Source organism: Mirounga leonina, unplaced genomic scaffold (assembly GCF_011800145.1).
Source record: "Mirounga leonina isolate KUSES-001 unplaced genomic scaffold, KU_Mleo_1.0 Mir_168, whole genome shotgun sequence".
Taxonomy (NCBI): domain Eukaryota; kingdom Metazoa; phylum Chordata; class Mammalia; order Carnivora; family Phocidae; genus Mirounga; species Mirounga leonina.
The window spans coordinates 48,682,910-48,699,235 of NW_023270426.1; the positions used below are offsets into that span (position 1 = coordinate 48,682,910).

General features: G+C 36.1%; 1 protein-coding gene across 2 annotated transcripts in view; it reads right to left on the reverse strand.

The window, feature by feature from the left end:
• WDR41 (WD repeat domain 41) overlaps positions 1-14,871 on the reverse strand; it is a 49,416-nt gene extending 34,545 nt beyond the window's left edge. The window contains exons 1-4 of one of the 2 annotated variants that reach the window (XM_035014702.1): positions 14,516-14,871; positions 12,173-12,288; positions 1,389-1,437; positions 83-214 (exon numbers count right to left, since the gene is read on the reverse strand). In XM_035014702.1, coding sequence (XP_034870593.1) covers positions 83-214; positions 1,389-1,437; positions 12,173-12,288; positions 14,516-14,566 — 348 coding nt within the window. In that variant the 5' untranslated portion in view covers positions 14,567-14,871. The remainder of the gene's footprint in view (positions 1-82; positions 215-1,388; positions 1,438-12,172; positions 12,289-14,515) is intronic. The other variant, XM_035014701.1, reaches the window with a different exon arrangement.
• Positions 14,872-16,326: the final 1,455 nt, after the last annotated feature.

Below are 16,326 nucleotides of genomic sequence, written 5' to 3' on the forward strand. Positions count from 1 at the left end.
AGCCCCCAAAGGCTAAAATCTAATAATGTATGTACCCTTGGGTCACTATAGCTATTTCACTTTCTTCCAGATTTAAGGATATAATAACTGTTCTATCAGCAGAGGTTGTCAAGATCAGTTGGTTTTTTTCTTCACAAGCTTCCAAGGAAGGAAATGTAATAAGAGCTGTTATCTTTTGAGTGTGTCCATTAAGTTCCAGAAGTTTTTCTCCTGTCTGAAATACCAATAAAAATTTCAATAGGCTCATATCATATTTATAACTTAAATAATCTTAAATGACAACATTTAGAAGAATCACCATGTAGAAAATAATATAATTCCATTTTTAATTACTTAGATGCTAAAATCTAACTTTAAGCAATCAAATAGAATCTAAACAGGTACTGAAAGAGTAGCCATAATTATTTTCTAATAGAAAATACTAATTTTTAGCATATTTTTACATGAAAATTTAAAGGGATATTCTTAAAACCATACCATGTGGTTTTAAGAATTGTATAAATTAAGCATAAAAAAATCAGTAACTAATCTGTAGGAAAAAAATAGGGAGTCCTCATTATCCAAGTATTTGTTATCTAATTTCCAAAGTTAAAATGTTGTTGAGGGAAATAAAAGTTAGCATAACAACACAATACATATACTGTACACATCCAAGAGTAGTAGTTCAACCACTCATAAACTCAGTCTCCACTCCATCTCTAACAACAACAGCTATTCCTATCTATCTAGTGTCTTCAGCTATCAGTCTCTCACTGACTTTCCCAAGTAGTAAACACAAAAGAACCAATGTAAATATAACATAAATTGCAAATCCTTCCAAGGTCGCAGGATTTCATGAACATGGTGAACATAATGTTAAATAACTGCTTTAATCACTGTCAAAGCCACTGAGAAATGAGGATCTGAAAGAGTCAGACCAGTTAACAATCCAAGTAACAGTGAGAAGATAAATGTTTCAAAAGAGAATAATTTGAGTATCAAAAGATCAGCCTTAAAAGTTTGGTGAAGCCTTAAATATTTTTGAAAAAAAATTAGCCTTTTATTACATTCCTATTAAAGTCAAACATGAGAAGAATATTACATTATGCTATCGTACAAGTTTGAAATAAAAATTCTATCTCCCACAAAAATAAATCAACACTTAATCCATTTTCAGAGTCAGTACATAGTTGCTGGTAACTTAAATTTGTTCAGTAAGATTAAAACTTTCTCTACTATGAAATATTGCCCCCCCATTATAAATGGATTCATCGTAAGTAGCCTTTTTCAAGTATTAATTAGTTTCAGTATACTCATATGCAGGTATATACCCAAATAACATTTATGAATGCAAACTCAACTATAAAGTCATGTCTTTATTACACAATTCACATAGAATTAATACACACCTGGGCATTCCACACAACTACAATTCCGTCATCACCAGCAGATGCAAATCTGGGTAGAGAAAAAAGGTAAAAAGAAAAGAAATTTCTGGTGACATTTATATGCTAAAATTTCTAAGAACTATCAGAATTTATTAATGGTATTTTGACTTATATTAAGGCTGATTAAGTTAAGCTAATTCAACAAATAATTATGGACTACCTTCTAGGTTTTATGCCAGGTACTGAGATCCAAAGATAACTAAAGCCATTCACAGCATTACAATGAATCAACTGCTAAAACTGTAAGAAAGAAGGAGACAAGTCCTTCCTGGCTTTAAAAATATGATTAAACCCTGACAGGTGATATGAAACCAAACTGAGGAAGAGCTTCACCTATTGATAGGAAGTGATATTCCAAGAGTGGAACAAAGGAATCATGTCTCTAGATAAGTTCATTATTTCTATTATTTTCTCTGTAAAGATATTTTAACTTTACTATTTAAAGCCAAGATCTCTCTTTGCTCCACTTGGCTCTTAGTCTTTTCATGTAAATACTGTGTTCTTAGTTTGGAAGCTTTGAGGTTTTTTGAGGGTTTTTGTTTTGTTTTTTTAGTGAAAATGTTTGAAATGCAAAAAGGTAAAGGAAAGTTTATTTCCTGCCATGAGAAAAGAGCTGTGATGAACTCGGTTATAGCTTCTCTCTTTACTTCCCATTCACTATACATAAAGGAACAATCGTATACATTTTGTAGAGTAGAAGATATCCATGATACAAAGAATGCCAAGAAAAATAATTTGTTGTACACGATTACTCATCATAGTGAATGCATTACAGTAAAATCAAGAAAGCACTGTTCTCAAGCAATGTCCCAACACGTGGTATACAGCAATCACACCATAACCATGTCAAGTAATTTATTAATAATGTAGTATATAAGTTTGTAAATGATTCTTTAATGAATCAAAATTGATCCAAAGTTGTTCCCAGATCACTTTCATTCACCTAAATTCAAGATTTGTTTTTTGAAAAGGAAAGAAGTGGTATTATAGAAAGCCAGCTATGAACTGTGCATAACTGGCCCCTTATAGTTAACAACCATTAATAATAATAATAACATTAATAATGATAATCCACTGGGAGCTATGACATTTTAAAAATGTGTTCTTCCTTGCAAGACTGTTAGTGGGTTTCACAAAATCTGGGTATGCCTTGAATGTCTTCATTACAGGAAACACTGTTAGCCATTCAGGTCTATCACTGGGGAACTGATACACTAAGACACAAAAGTTACTTTGTTACTGAGAGTATCAGGAAATTCTTACAAATTTTACCACTAATGAGATCCATAAAATCTCACTACTTCAGCCATTTCCTTAAAACTCCAAACTGAGCTTCAAGTTCTAATTTCTCATGCTCAGTTTCGGAGTCCCATAAGTAACTGCTGTCTTCACTGGCTCATTTCAGTATTCATTTCTAAATCCTTCAATTACATCTCCTACTACAGGAGCTAAGAGATTATTCAGGAGATGGGAAATTAGTTAAATACATCCTCACCAAAGTCTGTTAACAATTTTTTAATATAGAACTATGTATCTTTTTGATGGAAGGACCTTTAGAACTTCCTAGGTAACTAGTAAGAAATCACATGCAGAATTATTTTTTAAATCCATGCCTAACATTTATTCTTATTTCAAAATGAAGTATATAAAAAATCTGGAGATTAAAAAGAAAATATTTTTAAATTAAAAATACAATTTCTTATTTAATAACATACATTTTTCTGAATCAGAATATGAAACAATGCCTAAGTATCAAAACTAGTTGCTGAACATCAATCTTTAATAGCTTATGTTTCTAGGCCTATTGATTTCTTTTTATTTGTATAGTGATGGTGGGGAGGCAGGACTCAAGGTCTTAAGTTTTCTTTGGTATAAAACATCAATTTCTATTGATTCTTGAAACTCTTATAATTGCTTTTCTCCTTTCTAGAAGACTGCAGGTTTAAAATACATAGAACTTTTTTCTAACTCTGATTTTTAACTTCTCATTATTGTTTTATCATGTCTAAATCTCATGAGTTCACAATGAGAGACGATTGAACGGTTGAGAGTTTAGAAATGAGATATAGAGCATTTCACCTCAAACTTTAATTTAATCAGTAGTGAACAAAAGTTAAATCTAAACAATGCTCAATGTAATGCATGAAATCACAGCCAATTTTTTATTGCTCAGAGGTCAATTACCCAGTTGGTGGATATTCGGGTCTTTCAATTTTCTTATATATTCTCTATTGCTGCCTTTTTTTTGCCATTTCAGTATTTGTTATTACCTCCTCTAAAGAGAAAACATGAAGTTTAGAAATGCAAATCAATATAACTTTGCTACATATTAGTATCACCCATAAAATAACGAATAAAGGGTTGGGAGATCATTTGCAAATTACAATTATCCATGCTATTAGGATGGATAATTGAAAACTAGCTACACTTTATCAGTTTATCTTAAACTATAATCAGTTCATCCTAATCAGTCAAGCACACACTTCAGCCATCTGCAAATCAGAAATGAAAATTCAACCCAAGAATTCCTAATAGTAAGATACATTGTAATTGCTAAAAAGAAGTCATGAATTATAAAAAAGGAGTAATTAAAATGCCAGTAAGGTTTAAACTATTCAATGGAAGGAAGAATTGTGGCTGTATTGCATTAAAATTACATGTAATAACTTTTTAAAACATTCTAAACTCATAGAATCCAAAGATTCAAGTCTATAGCTAAGGTTTTAAGAGAAACGCTTCCTTACTGATTAGTACAAAATATATTTAGTGAGATTCATGCTAGGTGACAGGGAAATGTCAAGATCAATTACATGTGGATCTTGCTTCAGGATCTCAAAATTCAGTGATTGTTTAGAAATGTATTTCATCAACTTTAAGGTATCAAGTATAAGACATTCTATACTGCCAATTATAACTGAAAGACACTAACAATTTTATGATATCTCCAAATTTCAGAGATCTTAAAATAGGGGAAAAACAGGCTTCTTAGAATCAATGAAATACAGTAATTGCCATATTTATTGGTGTTTATGATGTGGCATTTTCGAGTCCAACAAATCTCTGATTATCTCTAGGAGGTTTAAAACACCAAAGAAATGCTTTTTCAATGAATAAATTAATGAATAAGCGAACATTTAAGTGTTGCAAGGGCTCTGTAAAATAGGTAATCATTAAGTGTATTAAAGTAACCTCATTTTTCCTTTTATCATTATTAACATATGAATATACTGTCAAAACAAAAATTAAAATTAAAAAAAATTTAAAACCCAGAAACCCACCACACACATACAAAAATTCCTTTTCTTTTCATGTTCCTGTCCCATACTTAACATATATCTTTCAACTTGAAACCATGTCTTCAAAAACACTCATTGAGTGTATATGATTAAATGACCCAGCAAGGGGCACCTGGGTGGCTCAGTCGTTAAGTGTCTGCCTTCAGCTCAGGTCATGATCCCGGGGTCGGGGGATCGAGCCCCGCATCGGGCTCCTTGCTCAACCAGGAGCCTGCTTCTCCCTCTCCCGCTCCCCCTGCTTGTGTTCCCTCTCTAGCTGTCTCTCTCTCTGTGTCAAATAAATAAATAAAATCTTTTAAAAATAAATAAATAAATAAATGACCCAGCAAAAACTATATGCATGAAAAGAAGTTTAACAAGGTGAAACATGATTTTATGAAGACCTATAGCAGAGCTTCTAGAATGTTCCATCCTCTCCTACCCTAATTATGAGAACTAAACTTATCATGAGAGTTGATGATTCACTCATTCATTCAAGAAATATTAAACACTAACTATATATTAAGCATTAAATGTATTATATGTATATTTGATAATATATATTTGATACTGAATGTAAAGATCAGTAGAATAGTTCTTGCCCTTAAAGAACTCAGTCTACATTACTAAGTAATGTTATAGGGTCCAGATCATGAATCCATTGAGAATTCTCATTTGTACTCCTTTCAATTTATAGAAGTCATTCCTTTTAAACACCTTCCCTTTGAACATCTCAGAGAAAGTACTCTCATTCTTGCAACTGTGAACTGAAAAGTACAGCAAAACTTCAAAGATTTGTATAACAAAATATTTTCACAAGTAATTCCTAAGTCTATTATTTAATAGTTCTTATTCATTTGAATTTATTTCAATTAGGTCAAAGGTGCTACAGATTCAAATATAACCTTAGAGGACATAATGAAAGGTACAGTCCATAAAACTTCCTGTATTCAATATCTACCATAAAGCACTAGAAAAATAAAAAGAGAATATTATTATGGCAAAACAAAAAATCCCTGTGGTTAACTAACTCCTCACCTAATCCACAAGTACTTTCTAATGCATGATGCAACTAAAATAGTATATATTTTTTACAATAGAAATGAAAAATGGTACAATACCAAAAACCCAACCACACTGAAAAAATAGAAAACTTCCATTTAAAATAGATTTTTACTTATCTTGTATTCTCGAACTACTTGAAGAAAATCAGAGAAGTATGTGGAAACTTGTAAGAGAAGCGGAAGGGAACTTGAAAGCATTTTCATGAGCCATACACACTGATGTCACTGATCCTTTCAATAGATTTACTGGAACATCAAACTCTTTTTTCTTAAGAAAAATGCATACATTAACATAACTCTAATATCTGAATGTCTATGGTCCTTTTTTAGCTCACACACACACACACACACACACAGTTTTCATGGTCATTAGGAGAGGTAAACCCTTCGTAAATTCTTCCCTCCCCAAATCACAAACAGAAAGCTAAACTACAACATCAAAGTTTACAAATATTAGAAACCCAAAACTCCCTAGGACTTCTATCAGGGGAAGCCTCCATTCACATGAGCTCAAATTTCTGTGAAAGAATTTCTACTACTAGAGAAACATCCCTGGCCTCTCTCTGCCTGGCTGGTCAAATAAGTGAGTGTATGAGAATGAACTGAGCATGCTCAGTTAGGACCCTGCAGGGTTTTCTCTGAGGATTTATGTGTTTCTATAGGGGAAACATTGTGCTTTGCTCTTATTTTCAGGGAAGCCTACATCTGAGTGGGAGGCTTGCAGATGTCCAGGTGTGTACCAGTGATTTGGGTGAATAAGGCTATCTAACACAAGATGAAGAATCAGAAATCCCACTAGGATTGTATATCAAAGCCAACATCGTTTAACCCAGCTTTTTGCCAGTTATTAGTTTTTACGTTCAGGTCCAATTGTGTGATTCTTGCACCTAATATCTAAGAAAAAGTTTTATTCTGAAACAAAAATACCTTTTAAATTGGCATTTTAATTTCCTCTCTATCAAATATATACCATTTTTCAATTTTTCATTATGGATAACTTAAACATACATTCAAGTATAAACAGCATAACAAAAATCCCAGGTACTCATCTCTCTTCAATAATTATCAACTCATGGCCAATACAGTTTCATCTGTACACACACCCAAAACCCCCTCTGCAGATTATTTTGAAGCAAATCCAGTAACTACATTTCATCAGTCAATATCTCAGTATGTATCTTTTAGAACTCCTTTACATCAGGACTAAAGTTACCATTTAATTTCTTAATGTCACCACATACTCAAGGATCAAATTTCCCTGTCTCAGGATTTTTTTTAAGTTTATGGGAAGCAGGATCTAAATAAAGTTCATAGTTGCAGTGGTTGATGTATCTCTGAAGTCTCTTCTATTCTACCGATTCTTTCTTCCTATTTTTCTCCTTGCAATTAAACATTTGTGTCATAGAGTTCTCAGTCTGGATTTTGCTAGCTTCCTTCCTTTGCGGTCATTCAACATGCACCTCTGTCCCCTGTATTTCCAGTAAATTAATAGATCTAGAGGCTTAATCAGATTTAAATTTGACTTATTGGTAGGGCCATTTCATGGGGAGTTCGCATACTCCAACAGGAAATGTAATTTCTGGTAGTCTTTCTTTTATGAGCATGTGATGTTAACAACCATCAATAAACTGTCTAAATTTGTTATCAGAGGTTGCAAAATTACAATATTCCAATTTCATGATCCTTCCTAGCTTGAATTCTTCTATAAAGAGAAATTTCCTCTCATTGATTATTACTGATCCCAAGATACAGTTTGTATAGGAAAGGCAATATACATCTTGCAGATAGCCCTTCAAGAGACGAAGCTGCCCAGCTCTGAGGAATGTGGTTACCTGCCTCCAGCTGTTCACTTTAGGGTCCATTTCAGCTTTCAAGCCAAAGTCCTAACCATCTCAGCTGGCTCCCAGTCAAAGGAAATTAAGTACGTTCCTGGATGACCCTCAGCCAGTGACTAAGCAAGGCAGGGTTAAAAGTCCCATTTGTTTCTATCCAACACAGAATTCCTATAAAGAGCATTCTTTCCTCCAGAGTTCCCCACTGGGCCTAGAGAGACTGTCAGATCTACACCACAGTCTGAGATAGCTCCTCTTGTCTAATCCTGCTTCCTCCCTTTTCCTCTCATTGATGTTTCTAATAAACCACTTGTATGCTTCATTCCATTTTGCTATCTGCTTTGCAGGGAACTCAGGTATGAAAAGGGTCTAAATCACCTTGACTACTGATTTCTATTCTCCAAATGTCAGTGAGAAAGATAATTTTAGCTTAAGAATATTTCCTTAAATGGGGCACCTGGGTGGCTCAGTCAGTTAAGCGGCTGCCTTCAGCTCAGGTCATGATCCCAGGGTCCTGGGATCGAGCCCTGCATCGGGCTCTCTGTTCAGTGGGGAGTCCGCTTCTCCCTCTCACTCTGCCTACTGCTTCCCCTGCTTGTGCTCTCTCTCTGTCAAATAAATAAAATCTTTAAAAAAAAAAAAAAAAAAGAATATTTCCTTAAAGATATAACATAATGTTTGTTGTTAGTGAATTATCCAACTGGATGAGTTTGTTTAGTGTCTTGTAAATGTACAGCTGGACCAGCTGTTCTAGGGGCACATTCTGTTCTCTAGTCTGGCATTTCATGGGTCACCTAATTCTTTTCCAGTCATGATCACCATCCTACATAACCTTGTCTGTTTCCCGGAGGAGCAAGGAATGGTCAAATAAGCAACAAAGAAAACTATTCTTAAAATGTGTTATGAACTCAGTTTAGTTTAATATGTCAAATGCTAGAGTATTACATGCAATTTTAGCACAGTCCATTTTTTGGAAATCTCTTGCTGAGGCTTAGCCTTCTCTAGTGATCTCCCAATCAATATGACCCTCACTTCATGTTCAAAAAACACTAAAGAAGAAAAGAAAAGGCAGCTGTCTGTTAGGTTATACAGGATTTATTTGGTATCTTCAAAAACCAATCTGTGAAAATTTTCCACTCACTGATTTTAGCCGAGCTGCCAAGAAAACAAGAAAATCCTTCTGCAAAATTCTCAATAAAATGATATTATCTAAAGACCTGAAGCGTGAAACCTGGATTACAACAGCTGACCAAAAAACCAGAATGTAAGGCCCACAAAAATTAAATAAAAACACAAAAAGTATAATATATATTTCTGTAATTTGACCATACACAAATAATGTACATTAGCAATGGTAAAGATAATTCTAAATTATCTAAACTACTAAATGAAGAATGAAAATGCCATGCTCTTAATTTAAGTAAGTATTTATATAATATGTAGATTTCTTATATCTTCCTTAGCAGTAGTGACTCCTTCAGGGTTTTTCAGGGCAGAATTAAATTTTTTAAAACAAACACACATTGACACTTCTACAGGTCTTTCACTGACAGGAAAACCTTGTATCTAACTAGATGTAAATTTTGACACAGTAACGACTTGAGCACAAAGAATTAAATGTGACTCATGTAGTAAAATCTTCACTTTATTGCAAAAGCCAAAATGTAGGTTTTTCATCTATTTCTAGGCATTCAGATTCCCTGTGATCGGTAACATACATGGCCACAAATTATCCTCCCTTCCTATGTCCACCAGCATTAGCAACAGGACTTAGTCGCTTCTCCCCTCCAGAGGTAGAGTTTATTTATCCAGGTACTGAATCTGTGCAAGCTCCTGACTCACTCTGGCTAATGAAACAGCAGCAAACATGATACAGAGTCTTGGGAAGAGTTTTACATCAGGGTTCGCCCATTCGCTCATATCAGAACTTCATGATCACTATGTGCACAAGCACTTGAGCAACCATACAGAGAGAAAGCCCAGTCATCCCAGCTGAGACCAATATGAACCAACATCCCCAGCCAATTTACCTGTTGACCAGACATGCATTAAGTAAACCTAAACAAGATCAGCTGATCCGGGCACAGATGGAAAAAAAAAAGTACCCCACCCAGCTGAGCCCTCCCTCAGTAGCTACCTGCAGTTAGTGAGTTAAGTAAATAGCAGGTTGTTTGAAAGTGGTATTTGGGCTGGTATTTGAGAGAGCAATAGAGAACTGATACACCTGTCTATAATTTTTTACTGTTTACAGAACATTTACTACCTCATTAAACAACTGATTTATACAGGAGCATCACTGTGGGGAACACGTAATCAAATATCAGCATTTGCACAATGATCATTATTCTACGAGATGGGCTTTTCTGCAGATTCTTCTTCTATGTAATAAGAGCCAACAGGACATTTCACAGGACGGATAACAATGAAAATGGAATCTTAAGAGTTATTCTATATAAAAATTTAAAGATTGCATCCTGAAAGTACATTGTATATTTTTTATTTAACTTTCTCAGACAACATGATCTGAGGATTCCTTCAGACCCAAATATTAGTGATTTATGGCCTAAGAAATCATTTGGGTTTTTTAAAACCTACCTCACAACTTAATATGGTAAAATAACAAGAAACTCTAGCTGTCCAAATATCCTATATTTCCAGAAATGTTTAGTTTCAAAGATCTGACTGACTGGCTGGCTAAATAAACAATGTCTCAGAACATATCAACAATGAATACTACCAAAAAGTCTGAAGATTATTATACTATTGTTTACATGTTATTATTTGGCTGGCTCATATCACAACAAAACAATGTTGACAGGCTAGTAATATATATAAGAAACGAATCTTCTCAAGCAAAAGCTGAGGAACATATTGTTGTAAAATAATTTGGCTGGATTGTGTCCCTGGTTTCTAGAATGGAGCTGGGCTCCCCAGACCTCACCTCAGTTTATGCAAATGAGATGACTCAGGGTGGGCCCTCTAGACAATTTAAGGATAGGGTCTAGCCATGTAGGAAATATGAACCATGTAATTAGAGGGCTGTGCTTTGAGCCACCTGACTTCTCAACCTCGCATTGGAGTGTGGGGACAGGGCAGGGAAAGAAGGGCTGGAAATTGAGTTCAATCAGGTGGCAAATGACTCAATCATTCCTAGTAATGAACCCCAATAAAAACTCTGGATACCCAGAGCTTGAGCGAGCTTCCTTGATGGTAATACACACTGATGTGCTGAAAGGGTGACATGTTCTAAGGACACAGAAGCTTTGCATTCGAGGCCTTCCTAGACCTGGTCATAAGCATCTCTGCACTTGGCTAGTCCTGACTGTATCCTTTATAAAATTGTAATCCTAAGAATACTGCTTTCCTAAGTTCTGTCAGTGCTTCTAGTAAGTATCAAACCTGAGGGTGTGGGGGGGTGGCCTGGCACCCCTGGAGACTGCAGCTGGTGACTGAGGTGAGGGAAGTGCTGTGCAGGACTATGCCCCTAACCTGTAAAATCTGACCTAACTCCAGGTGCTGTCACACTCGCACTGCACATGGGAAAAGCATTACCAAAGACATAAAAAAAAAAAGCAGAGAAGAAACAAGGTTAATAGACATTAGAAGTGATGGTCAGAATTAGGAATAATCACAAGAGCAGTGACCCATGGAGTCAAAAGTGGAAAAAAAAAAAAAAGATAGTATCAAAGGTAAAAGAGAAAATTAGAGATGAAAGTGGGAAAATTGACAGGGAAAACAGACGGGGTTAGGGAGTTAGGATGGCATGCAACACGCACACTTAACAGTGCGGGGAGTCACTCATTCAAGAACTATCTATTAATTACCTGCTACATGTAAGGCACTGTGCCAGGTACTAAGGATACTGTGATGAATAAGAAAAACATGCCTCCCCCATGAAGTTTAGCTTCTAGAGAAGATAAATATTAAACAGTTACAAAATTAACTCTAATTGTTTTTATGCTACATGCTACTAAGCATTTAGTTGAATAAGGGCTTAATAAACAGATATAAAGATCAGTAATAAGCTAAATCTACAGTCCTAAGACCTACATACCTCATCTCTATTTGCAGTTAAACACAACACTGAACATGTTGACAAGGAAGTAAATAATGCACATTTTAAAAGGATTTCCTCAATAACAAAACATTCAGATTACTTACCTTACCTTCCACTAAAAATAGCACATTCCTAGTAGGTACTTCATAGTTAAACATTCCCTATATTTGTTTCTCAAATTTAGGTTCACCTTAACATAACTCCCACTCAAATTTTAAAGTCATTCCCTTCCTCAAAACTAACAAAAAAAACATTTCTAAGCACTAACAACAAAAAACAAAAAAACCTCAAACAAGAATCACCATCAAGTCACCAGATATGACACCCTGACTTCTGGGCAAAAAATGACTTTGGCACATATTTGATCAAGATGCAGATGTTGATTTCTAATAAATGTTAGTAATGATCAGATTTGAAATTTTTACAAAAGATATTAATTATGAAGTTGTTTTTAAATATATGATACCCTAAAAATTCTTTCCAAACAGTAGGCAATTGGACAACTAGAGCTTCTTACCTGTATTCATCTAACTGCACCAGAAATCGTACAATATCATGATGAGCTTTCAGTACAAGCAGTTCAGTGTAGGGATTCTGGGTTTGTTCTTCACCTATTGTCTGTAAAGGAGATTTCTTGCATTGGGGAAAATAAGAAAAACAAAAGAGAAAGAGATTAAATGATTTATGATAAAAGACCATACTGAAATAAAACTGCATGGTATACGTCTAAGAATACAAGATTTAAAGAGCTGTGAGATACCATGTTCTAATACTATATACTATTTCCCCTAATATCAACTAACTACCAATTTAACATACATTTTTCTTACTACAAATCCACATCATGTTAGAACTGATCTAAATATCCTTAAACTCAGATCATCATTCTTCAGATTGTTAACTAAAAACAATGTAAGTAAAGAGGGGGAAATCTCACCTTGCCATAAATTTTAGTATTTTCAAGTCACCATAAATTTGCAGAAAGGTGAATTTTATGTTAAGAAATTATACCTCAATAAACCTGACCTAAAAAATCAATGGGCCAATCCAATTCAGTATTTAGAACGAGTGTTTCTCAATTAAAACTTGACAGAAACAAAACTGCAGGTCAAAAGGGTAAATACAGATTAAAATAGTGCCCAAACCATTATAGGCACTCCATACATGATTGCTGACTGAATAAAAGAAGGAATGAAATCTTTCAGAGCTGATAAATTCAATAAATTCAAGTTTGGACAATAATATTGATAAAGATCATTGCTAACATTTACAGAGAATTAGGTCACAGCCCATTTGCCAGACACTGTGCAAAGCATATATGGCATATAATTCACTCAACTATTCCGTAAGGTAGCTCTTACTAACCCCTTTCTATAGTCAAATCTGGTACTATTTCATGATAAATTTCTCAAACTTGCCATTATTGAGATTTTGGACCAGGTAATTCTTTGCTGTTGAGGACTATCCTATGTAGGATATTCAACAGTATCCCTAGTTTCCACATATTAGATGCAATAGAAATCTAATCTCCCCCATCCTGAAAATCAAAAATGTTTCCAGACATAACCAAATACGTCCTAAGGGCAAAATCATCCCAGCAGAGAAATACTGCTAAAACTAGAAGCAGTTCTTGCATAAATTAAGGAAAATCATTGGTTCTGACAAAGTACAATTCACAATGGGTATACAAGTGAAGTACTTTAACATGAAAAATGTGTAACCTAACATACATAAACGTTTTCTCCAAAAAATCACCCCCAAAGGAGGGGGTGCTTTTTATTTATACCATCTCATTTCTAGCGGTGGTTCTGAAAAGAAAAGCAAAAGTGAGAAATTTGAAAACTGTATACCACCTCCCTCAAATGAAAGTTTACCAGGCATGGGAGAATTAGATAATGAAATTATATGATTAATCAAATAATTGGGTTAATACAGAATTATCATGTCACATATATAATTATCTACAACTATTCCCTAACGTTTAAGATCTCAGCCTATCTGAAATGAACCTGATTTGAAATATTTTTCTTAATAGACAGTAAGCCTCAATTGCAAAGGTATGAGGAAGTTAAAAGTGAGAAGTAAGGCTGCTGACTCACAACCCCAACTTTTTAAACAATCAAAACAACTATTTCCTATAAATAAAAGGGAATCCAAATACAAACTCTAATTCTAGGGTGGCAACCGAAATAAATTTCAGACCTCAATCCTTTTAAGATTCCAAAATTATTTTATTCTCAACATTTCAAATGTAAATTACAGTCAATCCAATTATTCAGGCCCATGAAGAAAGAGTGACTATGGAACCAAAAATAGGAGTTAATTAAAAAAATAATTTTCTTGACTTTGAAGCAAATTATTAATTTTTAAAAATAATTTTATATTTTGTTGTTGAATAAATAATCAAATAGATTTTCCATTCCCTGAGCAAGCATCAGTTGTTGTTGGAAGTGCCACCAATTCTAATAAACTAGAAAGTTGCAGTCACCACTTGTTTGCTTCTTAGTAAGTCAGATAATTTTATAATTGAAAGGAAGCTAGTTTAAGTACGGAGAAGACTAGTTCTTGAACCTGTTGTTGAATCGTATCAGCTTCAGCTTCCTCCTTTTGAAAAGGGGATATTTAATTCTCGAGGTCTTAAGGGAATCAGGAGTTCCGACTGGCTACGGTCAGAGTGTCCCCATCCGCGCCAGTCCCCCCTCCCCCGCACGCCAACCACGCCCTCGGCAGCCTCCAGGCCCACAGGCCCCGCCTCTGCCTGGGGCTCCGGCGTCTGGACGGGGAGCAGGGCTCAGACCGAAGCCACCGCTCGGGCAAGCTCGGCCTCTGCGGGGGCAGGCGGGGTCGCCTGGGTGTTTACCTCCGCCAGTCCCTGAGGTTCTCGGCCTCCCCCGATCAGCCATCGCAACATCCGCGCAGCGGCACCGACTCGCTGGGCCCAAGCCCCAGTCAGCCCGAACTCAGCGCCGGGCTCAGCCTCCCCCTACCTCCTGAATAGCAGCGCAACGGGGACCCAAATACTTGCCGCCCGGTTTAACCACGGAACAATTAACAAGGCCGAGCCCAGAGAAGAGAAAGATTTTTGTCCCCGAAGCGCTGCCGTACTCAGCCACAGAGGTTTGGTTTGGGGAAGCCACCAGGAAAACAGCAGGCGAAATCTAAAGTGGCGCAGGGGTTCGGAGGCGCGCGCAGCACCCAGTGAGCACGCGCGGAGGCCTCCCCTTTGCGCGCTGAGCTTAGGTGGCTTCAGCGGCCCCTGGTGGACAATGTGTAGCACAGCACTTGGAGCCCGGAAAACAACCAGTACCAATAGTACTCCTCATTTTTGGTTGGCTTTTGACCTTCACTTGGCTGGGGTACCGGAAAACTAGCACCCACCCCCCACCAGTTTCCTAAAGAACTGACTGGAGAAGGTGTACTTCAGTATATTCTGCATACGAACTAATCCGGTGGCACATGTGTACACCAGAATAAATCTAACATTTATTGTGTGCTGTAATAGAGGTATTGTGCTAAGGAAGGATTTACATAAATTCTAATGGTAACCGTAAAGTCCCTATTCTATTAAAATCAAAAACCAAAAAACCCAAAGCCCAGAAAGATTAGTTTGTCTAAGCCTAACAGCTTGGAAGTGACTATGCTGAGAATGGAATACAATCTCCACGCTCCAAAACTACTGCTCTTGACTGTATGCTATAATGTCTAACCCAGAATCTCCCTAAATAATAGAAAGCACTTTATATCCTCTACTGTGACTACTAGATTGTCTTAGGCAGTCAAAGGTTTGTGGTCCTCTACTCTGGCTGCCTATCAGAATAACGCAGGTATTTTTTTTTTTGAAAACTACATATTCCTGGCTCCCACCCCTGACTTATTAAAACAATCTCTATGGTTAAAACATAGGAATTAGCGTTTGGGGAAAGTTCTTCAGGAGATTCTGATGAGTAGCAAGGTTTGAGAATCACTGTCTAGGGACTACTTATACTTAAGTCTACAGAAGTTCATACATATATTTGCATACATGATTATTAGGTGCAAATGAGGGTCCTAGCAGTAAATTCTTACAGAGAACCTATCCAACTGTTCCACCCAATGCATTAATTCAACAAATATGTGCTGGGTACAGATGTGCTGAAAGGCAAAAAGCAATAAAATTGCTTCTCTCTAGGATCAAGGCAGAATATACTGAACACCATTAATAGAGGACCATACACTCTACTTAAAGGTATGTTATTTAAGGGCAGCTGCTCAATCTAACTGCCAGTCCCTGGAGAACTGGGATCTCTTTGTATTCATTTTAAGTGCATTTGACAAAGGAACACTCCCAAGGGTCAGAAAAAGGTTGCCTTCAATATTCGAGCCCCAAATTGTAGTCTGCATGCAACTGAAGATAGACCAAAATAGAGACTCCTCAGTCCTGGAAAAGGGGGACTCATCTTAAGGGAAACAGGACCCAGATATACCAGGATTTTGGTCCTGGAAGTCCATCCTCAAGTGAGGCAACATGGTTGTCCAGGTAGTCTACATTTTATCTTTCTGATTTTCCATATTCTTGTCGGGGCGGGGGGCAGGTTTTCCCACTGCCTCATTAGTCTGATCTAAGGAACACTCTTCTGGTCTCTAAAGCACTGGCCCAGGGGTGAATACTTCCTCCCTTGGTTCCTTTCAGGA